The following is a 13908-nucleotide window of genomic DNA, read 5'->3' on the forward strand; positions in this document are numbered from 1 at the left end:
ACCGCCGGAGCGCCGAGTGCGGCAGCAGCGACTCCGAGTCCTCCTCGCCCGCCGGCACCAGGCTCCGCTCCGGCGAGGACAGCTCCTTCTCCAGCGACAGCGAGTCGCGGCGACCTGCCCGCCCACCACCCACACGCTGTCACAGGGGCGCCAGCTGCGACCGCCGGAGCGCCGAGTGCGGCAGCAGCGACTCCGAGTCCTCCTCGCCCGCCGGCGCCAGGCTCCGCTCCGGCGAGGACAGCTCCTTCTCCAGCGACAGCGAGTCGCGGCGACCTGCCCGCCCACCACCCACACGCTGTCACAGGGGCGCCAGCTGCGACCGCCGGAGCGCCGAGTGCGGCAGCAGCGACTCCGAGTCCTCCTCGCCCGCCGGCGCCAGGCTCCGCTCCGGCGAGGACAGCTCCTTCTCCAGCGACAGCGAGTCGCGGCGACCTGCCCGCCCACCACCCACACGCTGTCACAGGGGCGCCAGCTGCGACCGCCGGAGCGCCGAGTGCGGCAGCAGCGACTCCGAGTCCTCCTCGCCCGCCGGCACCAGGCTCCGCTCCGGCGAGGACAGCTCCTTCTCCAGCGACAGCGAGTCGCGGCGACCTGCCCGCCCACCACCGCACACGCTGGCACCTGCGCCGACTGCGCAGACTTCTCCGACTTCTCCGACACACCGTCATCTCAGATGACTGTGTCTCCCTAACAACAATGCCGTATTTACACTTCTGAGTTGTGGTTTTTCTGTTATAGAGTAAACATTATACCTGAAAGAAAAAATTGTGTTTTTGTAGCCATATTTACCCGTTTTTCAATGTTTTGCTTATATACTAATATTATTCTTTTGGATTCATGCTCGAAGTACCAGTAAATTTACAAATATAACAATACATTTCGAAGATACCTGACAATTTTTTTACCAGTGTTCTTCCCCTCAATTGAAACCCCCCATAACTAATTAGAACTATATATATAAAGATGTCAAAAATGTGTTAAAATATCCTAAGGAGCTATTACTTTTCTAAATTTCTGAATCCCCATTTTAACATCGGAGGTATTATACACTTACAAAGGTGTAGATATTTTACAACTATTAGACTCAACATAATATTATTCTAAAATGAAAATATGTTATTATATGAAACCCTTTTTCACCAATTAAACAGTACATTAGTATTTGGTGTGCATTAAATTTAATCTTGATTATATTAATTGCCATACCATTATACCACTCAAAACATCCGATAATATGCTTTCCCCTCCCTTTTACCTATAAATCGCTCTCCCAAAATTCTAAGCAGTGTCCACCCTGTCCCCATACTGCAGCAAGCCTGAAGAGTACAGCCACGATTTTGGCACGGATTCATTTGCCTCCAGGCTAGACTCAACTAGCCTATACATAAGCGATCCTTTTTAGAATGATCTTTGCTCGATAACTAGAGACCCAGAAATTTTGAACATTCATTTGGTGTCAGGCTAAAACTGATTGTACTGTGAATACTCTACCAACATTTTCTTTCCCATTGGCTGATTTCATACTCATTTGAGTGTGGTATATGTGAATCGATCTCTCCGTCTCTCTACTGAAAGCTGGTAGTTCACTGACTCACAGTCCAAAAGGGGAGTGGCCGAGCAATTATGAATATATGTTTGCAATCTAACTGGTGACCAAAATAATTCACGAAATTACCGGGTCTCAATAAATAACAAGGTCACATCCTTTGGCGAATTAAAACGTAATTGGTTAACAACTTCCTCTACTTGTTTATAACTAGCTTAGATAGGCTCAAGAGCACTGTGGTCCAATAGTCAATGAATAATACGACGCGTACTTCAAGTCCACTTGGCCATTTTACCCGAAAGAAGCGTGGCTCTACTGATGATGGTTAATAATTACCAATTATAATTTTCGTCGTTAAACACCACTTCCTAATGGAAGTACATAATCTGAAACTGTTTCCACAATGCAAACACAATACGCCACTTAATGTTTTGGGTATCCCTTAAGCATGGTGCGGACCATTAGCTGGACAACTAGATGCCTCACGCACTACCACCAATTTAGTCATGCGTGCATGGTAAAAACCTGGTTACAATGACTTTTCCCATGACTGCGGCTCGTAACAAGGTTAAAACGAAGCAAATATTCGCTCTGCGAAATGTTCGTGGCGTGTCGGAGTTTGCAACACGCAACTTGCTGGCGTTTCCGCTAGTTAGTACAGCGGTGCGCGCGCAGGCGTGCACGCGGGCATCGACGAGTCCAGTTGCTGCGTGCACTGATTGGTTCCTTTGGGGCGACGCAGGCTTGAGCAACGAGCGATGATGGTACTCTGCCCGGCAGTTTAGCGAAAATTTTTGCAGAAATTCATTTTACCGAAACGTCATTTGACAGACGGTCATTAGACTGAAAACCCGAAAATTTAACTCGTTGGGCAAATGTCTTAACTATTGCGAAAGTCAATTGACCGACGCACAGTAGCCCGAAAGTTGTTTTACCAAAAGTCATTTAACCTAAAAGTCATTTGACGGACTGTCGTTTCTCCGACATTAAGGGCCCCGCCTACCCGGGCACACATACTGCGTGCAGAGCTTCAGGAAAAACCACGTGATTTGTAAACTGCTACGAGATACCCGAGTGGGGTCTGTTTACAAAAAGCATTTAAGAATTAGCTAAGGGCCGACAAGTGGTTCTGTTTTCGGACTAAGTTTAAAACTGTCTATTTAAGAAGAGTTACAATGGCTAAAAGGCGTGTTTTCATAGTAATTTTAAGGCATAAAACAACCGGTACAGATTTTTGATAGCACTTAAGGGACTTGCATTACACCTATTTTTTCATTTCTCCGCCGTAAACTGTTACGCTCAGCGTTATAATTCCATAGTTGTCGTATGCAAGACTGCGCGCCAGTTCACAACTTTGCGCTTAGAGGCGATACCGCGCTAGAAATACCAGCGAGCGTCGCGCGTTTCATCCCGCCTCACCAACAAAGATACACCCCGGTTACGAGAGGCATTTCCAAAACGAAAACTAAACGAATTCTTCTGAAGAGCCTCAAAAACACTGCGTGATGTAATATTCCGTATTATGGAAGTGTTCAAAATTAAAACATAGGCAACTATGAACCTTAAGTAACAGAACCTAAATAATTTTGAGGAGTTCGGTTTGTTGCTTATTTAAAAGTGATTAGTACAGTTTACCGCAGCGCTAGAAGGTAGCCGGTGCCCCTTCTTGCGCGAGACAAAAAAATGGCGCTCGATCGCACCTGGTTAACAAAGTGCCCTAGGGGTCGTCCATTAATCACGTGATGTTTTTTTAGCAAATTTTTAACCCCCCCTCCCCCCTAGTGATTTGTGGTGAGGTTTCAGACAAACACCCCCCCCCCCCCCCCCAATAAATCACGTGTATTTTTTGGTGCAAAATATTTATAAAAATTTCGTTATACCTATTATCTTTAAATATAGGTATAATCTAATTTAATTCTGGAAAATTAAGCACAGTGATAAAAATGTCCAGACACACATTTAGGTTGCAGGTTTATTCTCACTGGCATAAAAATAATAAAGGAAAGGCTTATATGTGATTTTGGCATGTATTCGGTGCCAAAATCACAGTCTTGGGGATATTGTTGCCTGGCTACGGCGAGTCAAGGTCACGCATCGCTTTTCGGTTTAGTAGAAATCGGGCGAAAAAAAAAATACACGTGATATCTCTCTACACCCCCCCCTCCCCCTTGTGATATTTCGTGATTTATCCCGACCCCCTCCCCCCCCCCCCCTTTCGAGCCTCACGTGATTAATGGACGATACCCTAGCGACGATGTATAAGTACAGGCCAGAATAATCCGCGGATTGATTTCGCGATGAACTATAATTAAAACAATTACACCTTTGCACTACTTCTGCTATTGGCTCAAATTTTATCTGGAGGATTATGGACATATTAGTAGAGGTACGGCATTTTCGCTGATTCATTTGGTTGCAAGCTAGAATGCAAATATTTATACCTTTTCGGTACATCAATGATTGGACCGCAGTTATTTGGACACGCGCCTCTACGACAGTGAACCAACGACTCTTAGCCAGGAGAGAAGTAAGCGAATCACGTAGCGCCGATTAAATATAGCAAAACGTTTCTCACTTAGAAATCAGCCAATGGAAAAACAAACATTGGCAGAGAAAACATAAACCTTTGAATTTTAGCTTGACGTTAAACGAACTCGTGAAATTTACGGGTCTTTACCTATGAGAGACCATTGGCCAAATAAGTATGGAATCACAGAGGCTTCCCAGTTGAGAAGTCTCACAGGTCAGCAACCAATGAGCAGGGGACATATTTGTACGCATGTGCAGAGGACCGTGAGACTATCATGGATGTCACTGAACCTGTGAATTTTTTCCTGTGTATACGTCACGAAGTTCCGTTGCAAATGTGGACGCGCTCAGGGGTGACTCCATAGCACGGGACCCTTCCATCATTATTATTATTATTGTATTATTATTATTATTATTATCATCCTTGTAAGTTTTCTATCAAAAATACACATATTTATTGGAAAAGGAATAATTTAATTATAGAATGCAGTTTGAACTGCTGGTAAGTACCCTTTTGATTTCACCTGAGTTTTCACGAGTTAGTACTAACAAAGCGTTCAAAGATGTTATTACCTCGTAAAATGACATGATATCGTTGGAATGTGATCGTTAGAACTTACAAAAAAATTGAAGGATTTCTTAAAATAAATTAGCAAAATCATAGTTGGAATTTAAGTTTCAGGTTGGCTTAAAAACTTTATTTTTTTTAAGAGTTTGATTTTAAAATATTCCGGGTGAGCGTGGCTATTCCATTAACACCCCCTCACCACTCCCTCACCAATTCCTCTGGTAAATCCACCCTCCTAACATACTGGGGCCCGCAAATTATAGGACCGCCACTGGACGCACATTTACGAACGAACGAATTGGTTGGTCGACATGGAGGTGATTAGAGACGATGGAGGGTGATGAGTTGAGAACAAGAGCATTGACGGAACGAATGGGTGGAGGAAACAAAGTGCGTTATGGCCCCGCACCAGCCGTTTTATTACCCTAGCTCTTGTGATGTAGAATGTTTGTCATTAAATTTAACACCCTAATTTATTATGTTAAGAGACTGGAAAAATTCGTGTATTCATTTCGCGACAGGCTAAAATTCAAATGCATATACATTTAAGCTGATTAACTATTGGTTCACTAGTCATCTGGACGACTCTGCGCCAATGAGAAAACATCAACCAAAGAATTGTCGAATCACTAGCAAACCTGTTGAGATGACCCTGAAGTCAGCAGCCGATGAGTTGTCATTATTCGAACGATTATACAGAGGACTGTGTAGTCTACCCCGAAGATCAGCGAAACCGCGTATTTTTACAGTCCTTAATTATGTATCGTGAACTTAATTTCGTCGAATTTTACAAGAGCAAACAAAATTTCTAAAGATTGATTAACAAAATAATCATCAAAATTTAAGTTCCAGGTTCGCTTAACAATTCGTTTTAAAGAGGTTATGTTTCCAAATTTTCCGAAAAACGATCTCAAACCCTGGAGATATTGCATTATTACCTAACCCCATACTTCCGCCTCAGTAACGCCCATCACCAAAATATTAGGGCCCCGCAGAAGTAAAATGGTCCAGGGCAACCCAGGACCTCACAAAGTCTAGGGCCACCACTCAGATTAATTATATACACTATATCCATAAAACAATGTCGCAGTTATAAACTGTAATAGTATAAACTGTAAGCATTGTAGAGTTATACTTTGTTGTTTTCTCGCTTGCAGCGCCACCTACGCAAAATGGCGACTCCTGAGCGAAAAGCGTTTTCTGTTCTGCAATTTGATAAAAGTGAATCTGTAATTTCAGTTCAGCGTACCTTTAGTTTAGAGTTTAATTGTGATCCCCCATTGGAATCCCTTTATCCGAGAGTTGTTGAACGTCGAATTCCCTGACTGATTGGTCATAATGGTCGACAAAGCTATTTTTCTCTGCCTCCACGTCCCCCTGACATTTACCATTCGTTTATTTTTCCTTTGGGGCTTTATAAAATATCGTGTATACCTTCCGTCACTACCTAATGATTTGCCGGAGTTGAGTCACAGAATTGATTAAGTTATTGCTCCCATTACTCCGGACGTGTTAACGGAAGTGTGGGAAGAATTGGACTAAGGTTTTATGTGTGCCGTATAACTAAAGGTGCACATATTGAACATTTGTAAGAAAAACTAGCTTATTTTACCTTCAATTTGATGTATGATTTGTTGTAAACAGTCTAAATTAAACTTTAATACCATTGAAACTGTGACTTAATTTTGTGAACACGCTGTATTTTGGGTTTGGCGGAAAAAAAATGGAGTGACGAAATTAAACTTGATAAATTTACCTTTAGGTATTTAATTTTACTATAGAGAAATGCGTTTTTCACCAAACAATCTGAGTGCTCGTTAGGCTGGTATCAAGTTCGCCCACGCCGACAGTTATTCATGGTTGTTGGCGGCTGTCTTTAAGAGAAGCCACTGCCCCATTTGACCAGGCCGATCAGGACGGGTTTGCTGCCGCCCAAAATGTCGTGCGATTCGTGGGCTGACGGCGGACATGTACCTGAGAGAAACTCAACCAATCACGAAACACAGACGCCGCTACAGTGATTAACACATATCTGGTCTCGAAATAGTTTCGGGAAAAACACATGCTCCTACGCATTGGTCCCTTACTTTAACCCTCAATATGTACACAAAACAAATGTAAATATTTGCTCGTACCTTCGGTGTACTAGCCTCACTAGTGTGATTACTGTCAGATCCATCACGGTGTGCATTCATTGGTCATCGTTTTTTACTTCTTTTTTATCAAATCATTTTTATGGCGAAGAAAACGTGTTTACAGTGAAGACAATCAATGAACCTTACAAAGCTTTAGACATGAAGGCAATGATTGTGTACATAAATTTCCCAAAAATTCATCAAGACATTTATTTTGTCTTCTGTATTTTAAGTTTGGAGTTCTTGAATAAAAATGAAATTTAGGCATTAAAGGGTATTAAATTGAAAAAGATAATAATACCTAAAGATAGCATTGCAACTTTGAGTTACGTCAACAATACCAATTCGATGGACGAGTTATAGCGGATGATAAGATCTTGCTTTTGCAACGAGTGTACATATCCAGTAGATTAGCATGACGTTTTAACTAGAGTGAATGTCTCGATGTCGACACACGTGATATACAATCATTTTAGTACTTATATGTGACCAACGATGCGGGCAATGAAACGCTGAGACAACTAAGCCACTACATGTATAATTATTACTAAACTTGGCAAGTCCTTGAAGTCTGCAGTCACAAATGGTCTTTCTTGGACTTACCTTACATTCAATGATGAACTTTTTTATTGCACTTTAAATATTGGTACTGAATTCGGAATAACGCCCCTTTCTACAATGGCACGGAAACGGAGACGGAGCACCCGTAACAATTCACTATCGCGTCTGCTGCTTCCACAGTGCGCGGAAACGTAACAAATGACAACCAATGAGAATTCATTTTAAAGTAATAAAATATTATAGTAATTAAAATAATATCTTTAACTTCGAAATCATAACATTGGAAAAAAATTCCCCATAATAATAAAATAAACCACAAATTAATAATAGAACACTGGATATTCTTGTACACGATACAATCTTTAACATATTTATAACATAAACAAAGATGGCTACTAAAGCCACCAAAAACTCGGCTTCTATTGGTTGCACGGAACATCGTAAACGAAACAGCTCAGTATTGCCGAGCTAATTCGTAAGGGTACGTTTCCATCTGCGGCTATTGTATTATGTTCCGTGAGATCCGTATCCGTTTACATGATCCGTCTCCATGTCATTCTAACAATAGTCTGACGCTGTCGTCCGTCCGCCACCAGAAAACCACGTCGCCCTGCAGCCAATCAAATGTTCCGAAAAATTCCATACTTCTGCCCGTCATAAGTCTGGCAAACTCCTATTTTTAACGGGCGGATGGAGTATATCAATGGTTGGTTGCGCCAGTCAATTGCTTTTCAGAATGCAAGCCCATCGAGTTAATTTTTGTTCTTTCAACTGTCCCATTGTTTTTGATGACAACTCCAGAGGGCTAAGGGAGCATCCAACTTGCTGGTAAGCTGAGTGGGGTAGGGGGCTGGAGGTGGTGCATAAGCTGGGATGGGTAGCCTCAGCCTCTGTGTATAGTCAAAAGCTCTAACGCTCTTCCTGGTTGCGTATGCGGCGTATCCGCATCCATGCCCATGGGGGCCCCAGCCTGGACGTTCTTAAAGAATATGAAGGCTGGGTTATCAAATAGGTAGGAGGAGAGATCCTCAAAACCTGTCCCATTGTTTGCATTTTACATTTTAACATCGAGGTTTTTCAAACTCATAAATTCAGACATGGCTTTGAATTTTTCCGAGAATTTTTCCGAGAATTTTTTAAATAATACGTACGTGAGGACGACATAAATAGCTAAGAACGTCGAGATAAATCTCTGAGCGAGAAAGCATTGATTTTGGAAAATATTTTTACAGATGGATGCAAATTGTGACGATCGGATGGATTTTTTTATGAAGGTGTCAGGTTATTGTAATACCGGCTTTAGACCATATTGGGTGAAAGCTAACCTATTAAATGATCTAAAAAATAAAAAATTGGATAGCCTGGAAATAAATTACGTAATTTTCCATTCTAAAATAAATTGTACAAAAATATATTAAACATTTTTGGTTTTACCTTCGCCGTTGCTGGAGCTTTGCAACGTGTCTGACGTAATGTTTCCCATTAGTGAGGACTTTCTTGAACCCAGAAGGCTGCGTGAAGAATGGTATGCGCTATCCCCGTCTGACGATGGTTTGTGCACGAACATATAGTGAGTTACAGGCCTGAAACACAACACTGTTTCTGTCGCTCTTCGCGGTTAAATGTTTGTACGAACACACGAAGAATCGCGAGGAACTGGAAATAAAGCATTCGTAAGCACGTGACATTTTAGAGCGTTAAACAACTGGCTAGATTCCAAATTACGTATTACCCTAAGCAGTTCGTGCAACCGTGTAGGCAGATTTACCTGTATTGAATGTTTTCCAAGCAATATTTGAGCAAGGAAACATTTTCTCTACTGCTACGCTAACAACCATAGCTTAATACAATAAATTCTTTAACCAAACAAATGTGCAGCTCCGACAAATTATCCGCGATTTAATATCTCTTTGCCGCACGCATTCTTAAACGTTTTCAATAAAACGTATCTATCTATGCATACTTATAATAAAGCAAACGGATTCGTGTCTGTACCTAGAATATATGTGTAAATTTTAGTCGATTTTGTAGTAAGAAGTGATCCTGAGACTAAAGCAAATAATTTTTTTTTTAATGTGTGTGGGTGCGTGTAGTCGATGTGCGACATAAGTGAAAATTCTTGCTCATTAAGTCATTAGGTATGGGTAGAGATTATTTATTAGTATTTTTGTATAACAAGAGATAATAATTAAAAGTGGTAAGAATGCTGGTATGATCTCAAACGAAATAACTCTTTTCCACATTATTAAATAAGTTGTAGATTATTTAAATAAAAACTGTACTAAATTTTTTCTTGTACAATTGAAACAAATGTGCTCAAAAACAATTTAATTTGATTTTAAATAATTCTCAAACTTGCCGATAATTGGGTATTTTGTGAAGCTGAAATTACAGTTCATATGAACGTATGGAGTCTGAGGTAGGTATCTGGCATGTGAAAGTGACAGCATGGTATACGAACCGTACCTAGCTCAATGCTACTTTGTTGAGCCACAGTCAAGAAATATTCACGCCTCTTAGTTGGGCTTAACATATTTACATGCTCGTGGACTCGTAACCATAATAGGGTGTGTGATTTAGTTAATCAAATTTTAATTCGTGACAAATAATTACACATGTCAAACTAAAGCGTGAAAAGCATTATACTAGTAATAATATTTAATTACACAGTTTAAAAAAATACTCACATAACACTGTTTAACAAGACTGATTTACACAAGTAAATAAAACATGGGAAAAAAAACAATATTTTCTTGCAAATATGGCCCGTGGCGCGATGCACAACAATAAGATCAAACCCTGTTGTGTTGCCCTCTGCCCGATACTTCCTAGAGTCGGGTGGTTGTCAGGAGCAGGCGGGTCCCTATCCCTGCAGCATGGCGGGGTTCAACCTGAGCCGCACGCCGCCACGTGGAGCCCGCTCAAGGCTGCTCCAGCGATCACCGCCCGCACCAACGGCTCTGGAGTGGGGATAGCTCAACGCGCCACTCCCAAGATTCAACCGCGCATATGCTAGTGCGCGAGAGCGCGAGTGTGCAAGAGCGCGAGTGTGCAAGTGTGCTGTTGCACAAATACCGTTCCCTGCCGTCTCCTCTACCGGTTCCCACATCACGTACACGCGGCTACAGCGCACTAGGGCGAAATACAATTTTACATTTAAAATATACAACAAAAGCGTGTGTCTGTAGGATTACGGGTCCGCCATCTTGTATTGTGATGTCATGGTGGCCATCTTGAATGACCATGACCTTGACCTTTGACCTTTAACTTGACCTTCAAAATTTGTCCAAAATTTGCCCAAAATTCACCAAAATTAGCCGAAATTCCAGTTTTTTTGGGGGGGAAAATCCCGCCAAAAAAATTCAAAAATTTGATAATTTAAAAGTAAGGATTTCGAAAAACCTCAAAAGTCTTTTTGCCTTAGAAAGAACACAAAATCCTAAAAGCGGTTTAAAAGTCCTAAAATGCTCTAAGCTGCCGAGGTCATGACCTTGAAAATTAGGATGCCATGACAACCATTTTGAATTTTGATGACACCATTGCAATTTCCGTTACGAACAACATCTTGAGAATCTTTATTTACTATCCGATTTTAATGCAAAAAATTCTAAAATTTATAAAAAAAATAATTAATTAATTAATTATCCATCCAATATGGCCGCCGTGACTTCACAATCCAAGATGGCAGATAGGCTCCCGGCTCCGCCGCCTGGCGCCTATCCCCGGATGCCCTATTATATACTACCGGCATATGTAGAAAAAAAATTATTGTGTCTGCTTTGGCAAAATAAACCGAAGTTGTTTAGTAAAAAATGGAGATAATTTCGCATCAAAAACATTTAAAATGCTAAACAAATTTAAACTTCGGAAGCAATATTAGAATGTTAGATTTTTATTCGTAGGAACATTATAGTACGGAAGTATCGTATCCTATCCCCACCATTTTACGTCGCATTCTGCTACGGCTGATACTGCCTGTCCTCCTGCACTCCAGTAGCTTCAGCAGGACGTATGGCCTCCAACCCAGACGCCTAAACATCATTATTCAGCTGCCATTATTAGCCTCGGGATAACTATGAAGGCCGCGCTGGCACAATGAACCTATGGTAAGCAGTGCTGACTGTCTGCTGATGGTGATTAGGCGTCTGATTGGCTGATGACTGCATATCGGCATGATATAACCGTGCAGATAGAATTCAGTTAACTGCAGGAAAGCTCTGTGCGCGTAATTAGGAGTTTAGAATGAAGGCCATAAGGATGCATGAAAAGGACTCGAGACTCTCGTCCTTTCAGTAAAGGCTGCATCGGCGACACTGTAAGGTTCCTTGCAACTATTCTCAAGGTCGAAGAAAATGGCTGAGGTCCTTTCATGAACTCTCGCCAAGGACCCTTTAAGCTCAAGGGTACTTTAAGGAGCTATTAGGAAGCAGCCGCAGTCTCGTCGGCGGGGCAACAGTTTGATTGCGACGTGGACCTTGAAGGACGCTCTTCAGCGACCCCTGCTCCCGGCAGTAGGAAAAGGTTTGGCTATTTCATTTTATTGTCATTACTACTAACTAATACACTTTCCTGTAAGTTTAACCCCATATCTAGCTCGTATTTGTTGTTGGGTCACAATTTTTTACCAGATATTAACTAAACATTATTTTTGAGGTGTAATATTTCATGTAAGTAATCGTAATATAATGGAAATTTTCGTAACATCTTGACACTGTTAAATGAAATATTTATATAAAATTGGTTTAGAAAATTTGAAATGACACAAAATGAGAGCGCTGTAGGAATAAATTTATGCGCTGCAGCTGAAACTTTCACAGGTTTTTTTGGCTGAATATATTTGAACCGCTTTCCTTAGAGTGCCAAATGTGCAGGTATATCAATAATGCACAAAGTTAATTTACCAAAACTGAACACATAAGCAATTGAGTGAGTAGAAACTGGCAACCGCTCCGGTTCAACATCATAGTGTAACACAGGTCTTCTGTTTCATTTTTCCAAAAGCTGGGGTTGCTGAGGAACCAAAATCACACTAATGTTTCCCTGCCGACGAGGTTAGACGGCTGTCTCCGGATGCCTCCTAAAAGGACTCTGAGCTTAAATGATCCTTCAAGAGCAGATCTTAAAGGATGTCAGCCATTTCTGAACAGTTGCTAGTTCCCTTACAGAAAGACAGATGCAGCCTCGCATTCCTCACGGCCTCTGAGTGGTCTGTGACGTTATGTTTCAGTTAGGCCCCTTCCAGATGAGGTGACTAGTAGATTCCACTAGTTGAACGGACGGGTGTCAGGAGTGCGGTGATTCAGCAGATGATCGGGAACCAACCGCCCGAACACCTTCACACGCAGGCAACTCGTCCGCTCTGGCGGGCGGCCATCAGGCACCTGTGCCGCTCAGCTTCTCATCCCCACCAGTGACACTACTTCACACCAGTCGCCTAGCCGAGTCCACCGAGGAACAGTTGATGGAAGATGTTCGTGGCAGTCCCGCGATATGGGGTACGAGGTGTGAGGGACGGCGCGCACCTGCCGGGCAGGCCGACGGGGAAGACCCGGGTCTCGCGCACGACGGACGCGGCGCGCAGCTCGCGGCACACCAGGTTGCCCGTCCACTCGCAGCCGTCGGCGAGGCTCTGCGCCATCAGCTCGCCGTCCTCCACGCGGCACTCGCGGCGCAGGTCGGAGCCCGCGCGCAGCCCCAGTAGCTGCTCGGCGCTCGCGTTCACGAACTGCAGGCAGTCAACACCTGCCAGCCTGCTAGTGCTTACAGTCATGTAGCGAGAGGTTAAACGATAATTCCATAAAAAACTAAAAAAGTCTTGAAAAAATGCCAAACTTCGTTTTGGATCTGATTTTGACAATTAAAATACTTCCAATCTTGTTAAAAATAATTAAAAAGTTAATACCATATAGTTTCCGCTCACGTTAGATCACTATAAATTATTTAGTATTGAAGGATACATGTACTACTATAAAATTATATTTTTTTATTACCTATGCGAATTTAGGGACATTTATATCCTAACAAATGTAGTTAATTTAATATTACTTTAAGTAAAAATAGATGTTATAGGCCTGTCTAATGTGAAATAATCATTCCAGTGTCCTGAGATATGTATTTAATAATAATATAGCATTTCGATATACAAATAAAATGTATTCAAATATATTTTCTTAAAGCACAATTTGTATAATTCAATAATCTTACGTAATTTAAAAAGAGTAATATCATTTACCACAGCCGAGTTTAGAACCACATTCTTCGTAGTTAATAACCGCGCTCTATCACCACTCCACTACGAACCCTGGCGAATAAATTGCATGGAGACTTATTTATTACAATATAAGTATAAACTAGGTTTTTTAAACTTGGAATTACTCTTTTGGTTTACCAAATAGGCTATATATTCCAGGGAATAGTTGCACTACCATAAAGTTTCATTTGACACACCAATACGTTTGGTATGTCCCCTAATTTTAATGATAGTGACTATATAGTGGTTTATGTTCCGCCATCTTCTTTGGAAAACTTTCGTTGCATGGTGCGCGCGCATCGTAAACATTCAATTCACT

General features: G+C 41.8%; 1 protein-coding gene across 1 annotated transcript in view; it reads right to left on the reverse strand.

Moving 5' to 3' along the window:
• LOC134535262 (3',5'-cyclic-AMP phosphodiesterase 4C-like) overlaps nucleotides 1-13109 on the reverse strand; it is a 128623-nt gene extending 115514 nt beyond the window's left edge. The window contains exons 1-5 of the mRNA XM_063374334.1: nucleotides 12839-13109; nucleotides 526-591; nucleotides 367-432; nucleotides 208-273; nucleotides 49-114 (exon numbers count right to left, since the gene is read on the reverse strand). Of these exons, the coding sequence (XP_063230404.1) occupies nucleotides 49-114; nucleotides 208-273; nucleotides 367-432; nucleotides 526-591; nucleotides 12839-13109 (535 nt within the window). The remainder of the gene's footprint in view (nucleotides 1-48; nucleotides 115-207; nucleotides 274-366; nucleotides 433-525; nucleotides 592-12838) is intronic.
• Nucleotides 13110-13908: the final 799 nt, after the last annotated feature.

The sequence above is a fragment of the Bacillus rossius genome, chromosome 8, assembly GCF_032445375.1.
Source record: "Bacillus rossius redtenbacheri isolate Brsri chromosome 8, Brsri_v3, whole genome shotgun sequence".
NCBI classification, from domain to species: domain Eukaryota; kingdom Metazoa; phylum Arthropoda; class Insecta; order Phasmatodea; family Bacillidae; genus Bacillus; species Bacillus rossius.